Here is a 14109-nt window from a genome sequence, read left to right as displayed (position 1 = left end):
AGAAACAGGGATATGTGCAGGTCAGGTAGTGAGGGAGGCATCCAGGTACTTAGGTTCAAGCCCTGGGAGCCGCTCCTCCCCTGTACATGTCCATTAGGCAACATCCAGGGCCACATCAGGGCCACCACAGCCCCTCCCTCCTCCATCACGTCCATGCGGCCCACAATGCCCACACCCTGAAGCTGAGCCCACCTGGCTCTTCACCCTGCGGCACCAGACTCTGCACAGACTGGGCTTTCTGCAGTCCAGGTAAGGAGCCGGCTGCAGCTACTCTCTTGGGGGCCCAGCTGCTGTCGGGGTTGTGACGGCGTCGTGGCAACAGCACAGGGCCTGCCTGCTCAGGGCGAGGTTTGCCAGGGGAGGGCTCCATCTCCGGAGGTGCTCCAGGGGGGTTGGCAGCACTGCCTCTCAGCTGCTCACTAGACGCCTGTGCCATCTGGACTGGTCTTGACATCAGTGGCAGACTTGAGGAGGACGACGGTTCCCTATAGGGAGGGAATATGCAAGAAGACCCGGGGAAGGCTCTGTGTTTCTCCCTGCCAAGACGGTGAGCAGCTCTCTCAGCACCAGGGAGACACCAGGAGAGAACATGCACAAAGCGAACAGGGTTGGGGCAAGGCCAGTTTCCCAGGACCAGGGGTGGAAAACACCTGAACCTTGAAGGGAGGAGGGCTGCCTGCTGCCCCGGAGGCAGGGGCACTGGGGGGGTCAGGACAGCGGCAGCTGCTGTGGGGCCAGGTCTCTGTACCTGAGTGGGGGAGTCTGCACTTGCGACAGGAATCGGGACGAGATGCTCCGAGACTCTGTCCTCTCCGGCACCCGAACTGGGCCCCCTGCCAGGGTTGTAAGAATCATCAATGAAGGCAAGAGCCAAGCCCCTGCCCTAGATTCTGCCTCCCCAGAAGGAAACCCCAAGGCATTGCCTGCCTTGGGCCCTCCCTCTCAGCTAGGCAAGGAGGGAGAAAAGGAGGCTGCAGGCACCGAATGCTGGCCCTCTGACCACACCTGGAGCAGCCCCATTGGCCAGAGTCTCAAAGTGCTGTTTCAGAAACTGCTCCTGGTCCGGGGTATGGGGGCTGCCTTCCTGCAGCCCGTAGGGGCCAGTGCCTCCCTCCTCTTCCTCCTCTTCTTCGTCACCCTCAGCTGGCTCTTCAAGGTCTGAGGAGATGCCATCCACACTCAGGGGCTCTGTGCTCTCGGAGTCTGGATGTGGGGATGGGGAGAGGCATCATGCTGCACCTGCTTGTTGCCAGGGTCTCCACCGCTCTACCCCTGCCCCCACCACTGGTCGCTCCCATGGGGCTGCAGCCTCACCTTCATTGGGGTGCTCGGGGCTGGAAAGGCGGCTGCTGCTGTAATCCACCGAGCAGGCGCTGTCAGGGCTGTGCTTCTCAGAGCCCCTGCTGCCTGAGTAGACTCTTCCCAGGGTTCCTCGGGCTGGAGCCTGCACCTGGAACTCACTGCCAGGGGGTCAGTGGGGAAGAAAAGGCAGTGAGCACTAGCACCACTGGACTCTGGCCTGTGAGCAGCGCTACGGATGAGACAGCAGTGAGGTGGTAGCCAAGCCCTGAGCATCTTGGAGGCCAGCCCCCCCCCCGCCCCAAATTAAAAAACATTCAGAGGGAAGGGAAGACTGGGGCTGCAGGTCCACGAGTTCTGGCCAGGGCAGGACCCTTGCCTGGTATCCATGGTGGGGCCGTCACTCGGCTCTGGATAGACAATACCATCTTCAATGGGTGCAGGCTCTAGATCTTGAGCAAAGACCCCTTCCTCTTGTGACAACAATCGGATAATGTGGGGGCAGGAACAGGGTTGGGAAGCCTGAGGCCGGGGGCCCTTTTCAACCTGGGAACACACAAAGGGGCATTACTGGGGTTGCTGATAGGAGGAGAAAGCCTCGGAGAAGAAATCAAGGCAAGCAAGGTTTTGGGGTATGCCAATTCTGGGGAAGCTGAACACTCCAGCTCTGAGGACAGACACCAAGAAGCCAGGCTGGGCTCCAGCTGACGCTATGTGCTTCTGCAAGAACCGTATCAGCACTCTGGGCTGCCAACCTCCAGCCACCTCCTGATACCAAGAGTCCTCCAAGGAACCCAGCCTAGATCCATGGCCACCTTTGCCTCTCCACCCCAACCCCTTCCCTGTCCACCTCAATCACAGCACACAGCCTTGCCAGATCCAGTCCGAAACTGTATGTTGAGGGGCAGAGCAACCAGAGCAGGAGCTGTGCTCAGGCCCCAGCTGTTGCCCCTACACTGGCCAAGGCTCCTTGGGGGTCTCTGCAGCTGGGAGGAAGCTGGCTTACCTGGCTAGCATGTGAGATCTCAGAGTCCTTCTGATCATTCCTCCCAGGACCAGATGGGCTCGTGGTCAGCGAATCCTGGCTGGGGGCCCGAGGGCTTGGGGCCAGTGTCTCCAACTGCCGTAAGTCCAGCATGGAATGGACACTCAGCTCCACACCTGGCTGAGCCCAGCGCCCCCTTCTCCTGGGTCCAGGGTTGGCTGCAGGAGCTGAGTCCAGAAACTCCACTGGCTCCTGTGCCTGACGGGGGTAGGGGCGGGAGAGGAGAAACAGTAAGTTACATAATCCCTTGCTGGGTGCCAGACACTTCACATAAGTTAGCTCACTTCATCCCCATAGCCACCTGACAAAGCCGCTACTACTACTACTCCATTTTACAGAAGGGAAACGAACTGTCCAAGACCCACAGGCAGTAAGGGGCTAGCAGGCTAGGCTGGCTTCAGAGTTCCTGCTCCTAGCTGCACTCCCCATCCTCTCGTGTAGGAACTCCTAGGCTCCACCTTCCTCTGGTAACACAGACACCTCAGAGCTAGAAGCCTCTGAAAGTCCCCTACTCTAAGGACAACCCCACCAAGAACCTAAGTCCCTGCGAAGCACCAAGGACAAACCAGTGACCAAGGCTTGAAGCCCCTGGCCTGGTCAGAATGTACCACAGACACCACACCACACCACACCACACTAGGGCTGACAATGAAAGGGGCTGGTGCTTGCAATCCCCACACAGGACAAGTGAGGGCTGCACGGCTCTAGGCTTGCGCTGGCCACACTTGGGCACACGTCCTCTAATAACTACAATTTCTCCAGATTGCTGCTCCTTGACCACCTGATTTTCTTCATGTTATTCTCTATGGTTATTTCCTCCCAGGCTCCAGGCAGCTGAACCAGTGGAGCACTTCCCATGGTGGGGATTCACCTCATCTGGCCGCACAGAAGAAATACTGGGGCTTCCCTCATCCCTAACCCAGGACCAGTGAGCTCATCAAGACCTTCCTTAGACCCAGGAATGAAGCACGTGAGCAGACCCAATGCCCAAATGCCTCAGCAGGCCAAGAGAGCCCTGCTTTCACCTCCCTTCACCTCCTGTAACCTCAAAGGACATGTGGTCTACTGTGACTCACCCGACTCATCTCCCAGTGGGACAGGCTTCGGGGCAGCGCTGGACTGGGGACCGCAGCTAGACAGAAACAGGCAGTCAGAGGGAGGGCCTCCTGCACACCCATCCCCAAAGCCAGGCCCCACAGTGAGGCCCCAGTTCCCTCAGCTCATATTGCTCTCACCCCAGAGTCCCAGAGAGCACACATTTAGCCATTATGCCAACTGGTGGGTGCCTCTCTGGCCCCACAGCAGACCACCACAGACCTGGCTCCTTCTTGGTAATCTTGGAAAGCACGGGTAGAGCTGGGAGTTCTTCTTCCTCATTACCATCATCTTCTCCATCCTTGTCACTGTCTGATGAGAGAGCTGGCCCAGCAGACAGCATCGATGGGGCCTGACACCTGAGGCCAAGACAAGGCAGGTCATGGGGAGAGAGGAGTCTGGGGGAAAGAGACTAACACCTGGGTCTCTGTGACAGAGGCAAGGTCCTGGGAGGTTCAGAGTGACTGAACAGCAGGTCCAGAGTGTGGGAGAAGGCAGTGGGGTCCCAGCCAGTCATCTAGACCAGCCCCTAACACTTGCCCAAGTCTCTGTCCTCACCGCTTGGATCCAGAATCCCTCTGGGGAGAAGAGGGTCCCTGCTGCTTGCCCCCTCGCTGACGCTGTCGCAGCTCGGCCAGACGCTGCCTCATGCTGATGGTCATCTCTGAGCTCAGGCGCCATACAAATATGCAGCTGCAGGAGCACAGAGCTGGGTGAGGAGGGGTGGGCCGGGGCCTCTGTAGTTCAGTTCCCCTACTCTGTGGGCTGGCAAGGGGGCCACAGGCACCCTCCTCCTCCCAGCTCAGGCCCACTTCCCAGAGACATCCCTGAGACTGAGAGGGGAGGAGGCAAGGTGTGCTGGTGGCACAGAGGGAGAAGCTGGCTTTTGCTCACCTGTCCCCTGACACAGAGATGAGGTGTTTGCAGTCGTTGCTAAATTTCATGCCAGTGACAATCTCTGTGAAGAACAAAGACCATGGCCTGTGAGCCACCCTGAATGCCCAGTGAACTCTCTGTCCCAGCAGTGGAGATGAGGGTTGGAGGGCTGAGACGGGTAGCTCTGCTGAGACCTGAGAAGCTAAGGGAAGAAAGAACAAAGTTCCAGGGGTACAGTACTGGGGCTACACTCACCTGAGTGGCCAAACATGGTGGCCACACACTCGCCTGAGGAGAAGTCAAAAATGGAAAGGTTCTTGTCCGAACAGCTGGTGGCAATGTAGATCCCCGAGGGGTCTGTCTGCACCTGAGGGTGGGACACACAGCTGAAGAACACAGGAAGCACCAGCCCCTCCCCAGGCAGGGCCCCATCCCTGAATCCCTGGGTCCAGTGCCTACCCCTACCAGGCCCTTACCTTAATGAGAGTGCCATCCTCACCCTGGGACCCTTTAAACAGCTTCTTCTGCTTCCCACTGCTGATGTTAAAGATCCTATAAAGAAACACACTCCCATTCACCTAGGATTCCACGACACTAGCATCCACTCCCAGCCCATTCTCTCTAATATCTACTCCCCAACCCCAAAGGGGCTACCACCTCTTAGGGGAGGCAAAGGACTCATTGTGTAGACTCAAGGGAGTACAAAGTCCTGGGCAAAAAGACCCTTGGGCATGAGGGTCAGGAAGCAGATATCCACCGAATATTTCGGTCCTGGCAGCCAATGGCCGTGTACTTCCAGCTGGGCTCCACGTCCATGTCATACAGAGTTGTCTTCCGCACCACGTGGTGTGTCCGTGTAAACTGCACACCGTCTCCAGACTGCAGGGAGGAGCACATAGGTAGACTCATGCCCATACACCTCAGCAGGCCCAGAGAGCTCTGCTTTCACTTCCCTTCACTGCTTGCAATCTCAGGCAGGGGAATGGTAGAGACCCCAGCCTCCCCCCGGCCCCTGCAGGGAAGCCCAGGCCCCTTACCTTCTGTGCAGTGCGGAAGTAGATGCTCTTGTCTGCTCCACAGCTGATCATGCGGACTTGCCCATCGCTGGCTGAGAAGGAGGCAGCCACACTGTCACCATACACTGTCACCGCACAGGGGCAATAGCCTTGCCTCCGCCTCCCCTCCCTATATCCCCCTCTCATTGTGCTCCTGGGTATAGCTGGGACAACCAATCAAATTGGAATGCTTCCCTCTAACCCCAGGTTTACCTGACTGATTGGTTCAGGGCCCCCTAGACTGAGTCTACACCGGTCTTCCCACCCAACCCCAGGCTCCCAGCTGCTGTTCAACACTCCCCCGCAGATGACAGAGCCTTCTCATGGAAGGAGACAGGAGGTAGCGTGGGTGGGGTGGCAGGATGTGTGTCTCAATCTCCCCACCCCACCTGCAAACTTGACAGCAGTGATGGAGGAAGAGTGCTCATCCAGCGTCTGCTGTAGGCTATACTCCCGCCCAGCGTCCAGCACGTGGATCAGCCGGTCCCGGCTCGCCGACGCTAGCAGCTTCAGACCTGGGGTTAGAAGAACTCCATCAGCCCACAAATGCCCTGAGTGGATCCGTAGCTGAGCCCAACAAAGAGCACCAAGGGAACTGAGCCTCATGTCCCATGAACCATAGAGCAGGGATGCAAAGACACCCAAGTGCCAAGATGGAAGTAAGTGGCCCTGGCAGGACTGGAGGAGCTCTGGCACCCTCACCTGTGTCTGGCTTAGAGTACTCCAGGCACAGAATCTCTGAGTCATGGGCTTCCACCTTCAGCATCTCACTCAGCGACTGAAGCTCATGCACCCTGCAAAGAGGAGACGATGAGGGGAGATCACCATTACCCCACAGGAGGAGGGGCTCACAGCCTTCCTCTCCCCCCCTTTTTTTTTTCTAAACTGCGTTTGAACTTTACAGCCCAGAGAAAAGTTGCAAAAAGGGTATAATTTCTATACTCCCATTACCCAGCTTCCCATAATGTTAACATCTTTCATAACTTCATATCCAAATCAGCAAATCTATGTTAGCACAAATTATTAATTAAAGACCTGATGATTCAAATGTCACCAGTTTTTGCTTTTGTTTTGTTTTGACTATGTCCTCTTTCTTGATTCAGGATCCTATTCAGAGTCCAGACTACGTTTAGCTACTTCTTCTTCTTAATCTCCTATAATCTGCAACAGTTCCTCAGCCTTTCCTTACCTCTCACAACCTTAACAGTTTTGAAGAATATTGGCCAGTTACTCTGTTGTACACACCTCAATTTGGGTTTGCCCAATGCTTTCTCAGTTTGGATTGGGTTTATATATTTTTGGCAAGTTTACCACAGAAATCATGTTCTAAACTTCTTAGGACACTGTGTTACGGGCTTCACGTTGTTGATATGAGGATGTTAACCTTGATCACTTGGTCAGGATGCTCTCTGACAAGGTTCTTCACAGCAAAATCACTACCTTTCCCTTGTAGATTACAAACATATTGTTCCCCAGCCTTTTTGAGACAAGCTTCCATAGAGCTTTGCTCTTGAGGACCTGACTAGCCCAGCCTGCACCCGGGAGGCAGGCAGCACCCACTTCAGGCCCGGCATTACCTGAGTGTGCCCATTCGATCCCCTGAAGCCAGATGCTGTCCATTGGGGCTGATGCACACCGAGCGGATGCCCACACGGGGATCCATGAGGGAGCCATCAGCTTTGTCTCCTCCAGGCAGCTCAGTGTCCAGCAGGGCCTGCGTGTTCCCGTCCACATAGATGATCTTAATGAGGTCCTAGTGGAACAGGTCAGAAGAGGTGGATAAGGCATACTCCACATGGTACAGCTGCAAGGGGGAGGCGAATGCTGGGCAAGACACACCCTTGGCTCACAGAGCCCAGCAGAGTAAGGGCTGGGAGATCAGGTCTGGGGAGCCAGGGCCTGAAATCGAGGTACAAAAGCTATGGGGCTGGAGGTCCTAAGTACGGAGTGGGGATCCAGGGCCTGTGCGCTCACATTGCTGAGGATGTTTCGGTGCAGCGTGGAGCCATGCACCCCGGAGCTCTCCGTGTTCCACAAGCGGATGGTGTTGTCTGAGGAACAGGTAATAAAGGAACTGGGAGGCAGGCAGGCCTGGTTACTGTCCTTCACCTCAGGGTAGACCTGCAGGGGCACGGGGTATACATGTAAGGAAGAGGAAGGGAATTGAAGAAAAGAGAGAATGTAGATATAACTACTACACACTCATCATAAATACTAAGGGAAAGCATGCTAACCAGGCATTACTATGCCCCAGGCACTCTTCTATGTCTCCCACTTTCTTTATTTTACTTTATTCTTAGAACAGTTAGGTGAATCAGATCATCATTTTACAGCTGAAGGAACTGAGGCTCAGTCAAGTTCAATGACTTGTGCAAGATCACCAAGCCCAGAGAAGGCAAAACTAAAGACAGGGAACACTGGAAAATGCCGGAGATGCAGCAGCACTAAAATTCATACTCAATCCGCAGGACCCATCACAGAGATGTTGCCAAAGTGAGAGATAGCAGGAACATAAAGTGACACCTGGGATCCCCACTTCCTGCCATCACAACAGTTATCCCAGCAGAACTGATCAATCTCCACCCGGCCCGCCAGCCCAGCCCACGTACCTCCACACTCCACACGCAGGAGGAGTGATACAGGGCTGAGTACACCTTGCCCACTTTCTTGGGGTCCCTCACATCCCAAACATAAATGCTGTGGTCGTTGTACACACAAGACAGCCACTGATTTGTAGGATCAAAGGTCAAGGCAATGGTGTCTGGATACCTGGCATTGGCCACTCCAGAGAAGAGGCGACTGTGGGGGAAAAGACAGGGCAAACTGGTGAGACCCAAGGGAATGAAGAGAGAAACCAACCCACAAAGCGATGAGCAGGGTGTGGGGAGCCCTGACTAGAGCTGTAGCTTTGGAAGTAGATGCCTGAAAAAGGATTTCAACTTCCAGGAGCAGGGAGCTGGCCAAACACTGGCCATGGGGGCCAAGTGTTCTTGTGATGAATGCAAACACCCACAGAACAGCAGCAGCAGACAAGGTAATTCTGCAGTCAGCATGGGCAAAACAAAAACAAGACTGTTCTGCAAGTATGTCTGCACACAGATGAAACCAGATCCCCACACAAACCACAAAAATGACCGAACATCACCCTTCCTCATCTAACACGACTGATGGCTGTTTCTTTACAGCATGACAGCCTTCCTCCCACTTCTTAGGCAGGCTCTATCAAGATACCCAACTGGGGAAGTGTGTCTACTTCCTGACAGCATCCAACCAGAACACAACTTCAATCCTTTGAAGCACTCCTAACATCATCTCCTGCAAGCCCAAAACCCACTAAGTCCCTCTGGACACCTACTTCCTGACATTCCCGGGTCCTCCACCATATGCAGTCTCCTTGGTTGCACTAAGTATACGTGTTTGCCTACAGAGGTGTTTCTGGTGAAGCGCTGCCAAGGAGGCTGGGCACTAGGCAAGGCTGTGAATGGAGACAGGGGCCCCCATAGCTCACCTGGCCTCAGTGACGCTGGCAATGTCTGTCCCCAGGGCATGTGGCCGGGGTAGGGTGCTGAGGAAGTGCAGGTTTGAGGGGTTGAAGAGGCGCACGGTGCCATCAGCACAGCCACAGAAGATGTAGTCTTGGCTCACAGAGATACAGTGGGCCACTGTGGTCTGTGGGCAGAGCAGCTGAGCTCAGCAGGGGCCACCGGCCCACTCAGGCTTCTCTCTCCTCCCCAGCCCCCCACCAACAGTCGGCGGCCAAGAGGAAAGAGCGGCTAAGGCAGGGCTGAGGGGAAATCAGCCCAGCTGCTCTGCTCTGAGCCCTGCATTGTCATCTAGAGATGCCCTCCCTCCAGCAGCAGGTGGCCGGTGGGCCGCAGTGCTGTGCAGTTGGGGGATGGGAATCAGGGGCCCTTCTTAGGCATCAGCAAAAAGGATGGAGGAGGAAAAGCCCCGCAAAGAGAAAGCAGGAGCATGAGAAAGAGAGGAAGGTGCAGGCAGCACTTACTGTGAAGCTGTCTGTGTTCTGAGCAGAAGAGGAAAGCAGGGAAAAGAGACAGAGAGGGAGAGAGCAGAGAGGAGGCAGTTACACCAATCACCAGGGGTGACAGCTGGGCTGAGCGCGAGTTCCCCCCAAGCTTCTTTCTCCTAGAGCCCCCTCCTGCACGCATGGCCTGGAGACCCCAGCCCCAGCTCTCCCCGGAGCTGAGACTGGGAAATCCCTACCTGCTGAGAGCGAGGTACTTACTCTCAGCTCCACCCACTTGTCCAAAAGCCTCCGGTCACTGAACTCGCACAGCAGCCCCGAGGAAGTGATGCAGAAGGTGCTGTCCGCCTTCTTCCCTCGGCCACAGGCCACGTCGGTGAACAGGTTGTTCCGGAGCTCCCCCAGCAGCCCTGAGCGGCCCAGCAGGGGCACAGTGGCATTCACCTGTGGAGACAAACCACTGTTTTCCACAGAACAAGGCCGAAGAGAGGAGGAGGGGAGGGCAGTAAGCCTCCCTGGCCCCCCTGCCCTGCTCCTGAGAACACTCTGCAGCCTCGAAAGAATCGGGCTCATCTGAAATTCCTGCATGCCTGCTAAGCGAGAAGAGGCCCAAGAGGAGCCGTCTCCGGGGACCTGGCTCTGGTGGCTACTTTGAGCCTCAGTACCTCACCTTTGAGGTCTTGCTGTCATCAAGGTACCAGAATTTGATGTGCCGGTTGCCTGCAGTGACAAAGTAGCTGCAATCTTCAGAGAAGGACACTGCTGTCACCCGACTGGACACCTTGTTAGAAGCCACCACAATGTTTTTCTGGAGAGAATGGCAAAGAAACAATCAAGGCTCTGGGGCTAAGATGAAAAGGGGCTCAGAGAATGGAGGAGGGTTAGGAAGAATCTGTGCTTGAGAATCGGTTTCTTTCCAGGATTTACTGGTCAGACAAAGAGAGGTGGGGGAGACTTCTTTGAGAGAAGTTGAGAAAGATTCATTTCCTCTGGCGGCACCTGAAGGCATAGAGCTAGCCCTTGCCAGCAACAGGCTTGGCTAGGCAGCTGCTCTTTTCTGCTTCAAGTAGTTTTATAGAATGAGACTGAGGGAAGCAGCTCAGACTGGCAGCCTCCTGAGTCCCAGCTGACAACAGGAAGCCCGTGAGGCCCCAGGCCTTCCCACCCAGCCCACTCACCTTCCAGGCCCAAACGTTGACGATCATGTCGTGCTGGTAGCCCACAGAGACAATGTACTTGGCGCTAGGGGAGAAGGCCACACAAGCCACCCCATACTTATGCTCCTGCAGCTCTGCCACCTGGCTGTGCTCAGCCACGTCCCAAACACGCACGGCGGGCATGTGCCCACTCTGAAGGAAAGCAAGAACTAGACGTGAGGACCAGGGAAATGCAGCCTGCCTTACCCTTCCGGGGCGAGGGGCGAGGGCCCCACCTCCTCAGCTGCTGGGCACCGGCTCTCTACTGAGCCCTGCGAGAAGTAAGGAGTAGGGTGCTGCACAGGCAAAGGTATGCAGAGAACAGAACAAACAGCTGAGGACAGCAATCACCACTAGGTAGAAAGCGGCCCCAGATTACAATCAGAATCCTGGGGTGAGGCTCTTCACCTCAGGATATGTTTAAAGCTTCTGAGATGATTCTGATGGGCAGCCAGGGTTGAGAATCCCTACCGTTCTTTCTCCCCCTACTGTCTCCCTGGAAGAGACTAAGAGGGCAGAGGTGTTCCTCATGTGCCCAGCAGGTGGCCTCCAGGGACAAGGAATACTGTAAGGCAGTGGTTTTTCAATTGCTACCCTAACCATCAGCATTACCTGGGAACTTGACAGAAATGCAAATCTGGGGGCCCGTGGGAGACTTACAAGAACTCAGGGTTGGGGGAGGCAGTTTAACAAGCCTTCCAAGTGACTCAGATGCACCCTGAGCTTAAGAACTGTTTTAGGGCCCTGCGCTGTGGCCTAGAGGGTAAAGTCAGTGCCTGCAGTGCCGGCATCTCATATGGGCACTGGCTCGAGTCCCAGCTGCTCCATTTCTAATCCAGCTCTCTGTTATGGCCTGGGAAAACAGTAGAAAATAGCCCAAGTTCTTGGGTTCCTGCACCTGCCTGGGAGACCCAGAAGAAGCTCCTGGTTCCCAGCTTCATATTAGCTCGGCTCTAGCCGTTGTGGCCAATTGGGGAGCGAAACATCAGATGGAAGATCTCTCTCTCTCTGCCTTTCCTTCTCTCTCTGTGTAACTCTGACTTTCAAATAAATAAATAAATCTTGGAAAAAAAAAAAAAAAACTTTTAAGATGGAGCCAGCACTGTAGAGCAGTAGGTTAAAGCCCCAGCTTGAAGCACTGGCATCCTATATAGGCGCTGGTTCAAGTCCCAGATGCTCCATTTCCAATCCAACTCCCTGCTAATGTGCTTGGGAAAGGCCGGCGCCGCGGATCACTTGGCTAATCCTCCGCCTAGCGGCGCCGGCACACCGGGTTCTAGTACCGGTTGGGGTGCCGGATTCTGTCCCGGTTGCCCCTCTTCCAGGCCGGCTCTCTGCTGTGGCCAGGGAGTGCAGTGAAGGATGGCCCAAGTACTTGGGCCCTGCACCCCATGGGAGACCAGGAGAAGCACCTGGCTCCTGCCTTCGGATCAGCGCAGTGCACCGGCTGCAGCGCGCCGGCCGCGGCGGCCATTGGAGGGTGAACCAACGGCAAAGGAAGACCTTTCTCTCTGTCTCTCTCTCTCTCACTGTCCACTCTGCCTGTCAAAAAAAAAAAAAAAGTGCTTGGGAAAGCAGTGGAGGATGGCCTAAGCACTTGGGCCCCGGCACCCACATGGGAGACCCGGAAGAAGCTCCTGGCTCCTGGCTTCGGATCGGCTCAGCTGTGGCCATTACAGTATTTGTGGAGTGAACCAGTGGATGGAGGACCCCCCTTCTCCCTGTCCCTACCTTGCTCTGTAACTCTTTCTAATAAATAAAATAAATCTTTTTTAAAAAGGGGGAAAAAAAAAAAGAAAACTGTTTTAAGGGACAGCAAAAACCAGGATTTCGCATCTGTTCAGGAAGGGAAAGTGACAGTGGCCCTGATTAGGCCTGGACTGCAGCCTGTGCCAAAGCCAGGCTGCCACTGTTCCGCACAGCACTGTTGCTCCCCTTCCCTACTCACCTCTCCAGTGACCAGGTATTTGCCATCAGGGGAGAAGGCAAGAGCAGTGATGGTTTTCCTGCAAGAGATGGGGCAGGCTCAGAGGGGCACTGGGTGGCTGACCCAAGCCTGGCCCCTCACTGACTTTCCAAAGGCAAGACCAGCCAACACCAATGGCACACGTGGCACTTCCTGATCTGGCCCTGAGGCCTCATCAAGGGAGTGGTGAGCCTTTTTCTGCCATGGGACATATTTATAACATCATTCAGAGGCCATACAAAATTATCAACTTAAAAACCAGCCTGCCACAGATTGATTGAGTTTCCAGTCCCACCTGTGGTTGCCTTGGCAGGGCCAGGCCACATAATTCTGCAGCCTTTCTAGAGCACATGGGCCAGACATTCGGCACCGCTGCCCAAACAGTGCCCTGCTCACACCCCAGGAGGAAGAGGTGCTCTCTGAGGGCCAAGCCCACTTACCTGGAACTGTTGAGGATGTGGTGCTGCTTGTGTTTGCGGGGATTGAACAGCACGACCACACACCTTGGGAAGGAAGTGAGACAACAGGCTTAGCAGCACACCCTGGCTCCCTTAGGATCCCTTGGTCACCTGGGACTTCCAGTCACCCAGCAGACAGGAAGGTCAATTAAGGTCAGAGGGATTCCATTGCTTTCTCCTGGCACCCCCACCCCCATCTCTCTGCAGACCCAGAAGGGCAAAAGGGGTCCTTGGAAGCCTATCCCACCAGGTGCCTCAGTACCAGCCCCATCTCTAGTCACACCCACAAAGGGCACAGGGACACAGGCCTTCCCACACCTCTTGCACACACCCGAAGAGGGTACAGGAGAGGAGAATAATCGTGATTCAGGCAAAGTAGACCTCAAGGATACAGGCCAGTAGCAGGCTTGGGGCCACATGTGTGTCAAGCATTTGTGCTCCAAGGAGGGGTGAGACTGCTCATGTGTGCACCCATGTGTGTATGTGGTAGGGCCAGCACTCACACCCTCTACCTGTTGGCTGAGGAAGGCAGCGGGAGACCAGGAAGAGTCCAGAACTGCAAGGAGGCTCAGTGAGACACAGGGTTAGGGGAGCAGGCCTGGGAGCTGGGAGGGTCATGCAGCTGCCGGTCTCAGCCCTGAGAAACCCTAGCCACAGTGAGCCTGAGAGGAGCTCTCCTGGCACAGAAGGAGACTATCAGAGGTCCCACTTGCCTGGCAAAGAAGGGTGTGGGTGAGTCCTCCAGCCAGGGTGCTGGATGGAATCGGGTCCAGACTGACTTTCTACACGTAGCTCCAGAGAGGAAAGCTGGGTGGGAAGAGTCAGAGGCAAGATGCCGCAGGCCAAGAGCCAGGCAGCGTTCTCAGTAGGCTCCCTGGCTGTCAGCAGGCCCTGGCCTGTTGCCCCTCAGCCTCACTTCTTTATTAGCACCAGAACTGGCTGACAGGAATGAACCAGGAGAGCAGTGGGAACAGACAGGACCCCACCCCAACCTAACCTTCTGTAGTAGGTACTTGCCTTAGCCCTCTGTCTGAACCCCACCGCTGCCTGGAAACTTGAAGGAGGGCAAGTGTAATAAGTTACTAGTGGGTGTTTGGCATCTGAGGCTCAGGCAATCACTTCAAAATGTAAATT

At 55.4% G+C, this 14109-nt stretch overlaps 1 protein-coding gene across 2 annotated transcripts in view; it reads right to left on the bottom strand.

Moving 5' to 3' along the window:
* The window catches only part of MAPKBP1 (mitogen-activated protein kinase binding protein 1), a 51823-nt gene that overhangs the window by 3907 nt on the left and 33807 nt on the right, over positions 1 to 14109 (bottom strand). Inside the window, exons 4-29 of one of the 2 annotated variants that reach the window (XM_017348118.4) lie at positions 12958 to 13020; positions 12500 to 12557; positions 10534 to 10704; positions 10026 to 10163; positions 9617 to 9799; positions 9377 to 9394; positions 8879 to 9039; positions 7980 to 8169; positions 7345 to 7491; positions 6948 to 7123; positions 6073 to 6164; positions 5760 to 5885; positions 5353 to 5423; positions 5073 to 5194; positions 4792 to 4867; positions 4571 to 4682; positions 4334 to 4397; positions 3998 to 4132; positions 3662 to 3798; positions 3421 to 3476; positions 2306 to 2542; positions 1679 to 1845; positions 1315 to 1460; positions 1006 to 1203; positions 749 to 833; positions 193 to 485 (exon numbers count right to left, since the gene is read on the bottom strand). In XM_017348118.4, coding sequence (XP_017203607.3) covers positions 193 to 485; positions 749 to 833; positions 1006 to 1203; positions 1315 to 1460; positions 1679 to 1845; positions 2306 to 2542; positions 3421 to 3476; positions 3662 to 3798; positions 3998 to 4132; positions 4334 to 4397; positions 4571 to 4682; positions 4792 to 4867; positions 5073 to 5194; positions 5353 to 5423; positions 5760 to 5885; positions 6073 to 6164; positions 6948 to 7123; positions 7345 to 7491; positions 7980 to 8169; positions 8879 to 9039; positions 9377 to 9394; positions 9617 to 9799; positions 10026 to 10163; positions 10534 to 10704; positions 12500 to 12557; positions 12958 to 13020 — 3422 coding nt within the window. The remainder of the gene's footprint in view (positions 1 to 192; positions 486 to 748; positions 834 to 1005; positions 1204 to 1314; positions 1461 to 1678; positions 1846 to 2305; positions 2543 to 3420; positions 3477 to 3661; positions 3799 to 3997; positions 4133 to 4333; positions 4398 to 4570; positions 4683 to 4791; positions 4868 to 5072; positions 5195 to 5352; positions 5424 to 5759; positions 5886 to 6072; positions 6165 to 6947; positions 7124 to 7344; positions 7492 to 7979; positions 8170 to 8878; positions 9040 to 9376; positions 9395 to 9616; positions 9800 to 10025; positions 10164 to 10533; positions 10705 to 12499; positions 12558 to 12957; positions 13021 to 14109) is intronic. The other variant, XM_017348119.4, reaches the window with a different exon arrangement.

Source organism: Oryctolagus cuniculus, chromosome 12 (assembly GCF_051225735.1).
Source record: "Oryctolagus cuniculus isolate XC-2025 breed Fujian yellow rabbit chromosome 12, ASM5122573v1, whole genome shotgun sequence".
Classification (NCBI taxonomy): Eukaryota; Metazoa; Chordata; class Mammalia; order Lagomorpha; family Leporidae; genus Oryctolagus; species Oryctolagus cuniculus.
Note: the sequence above shows the minus strand (reverse complement) of the source record. Positions and strands in the feature narration are given on the sequence as shown.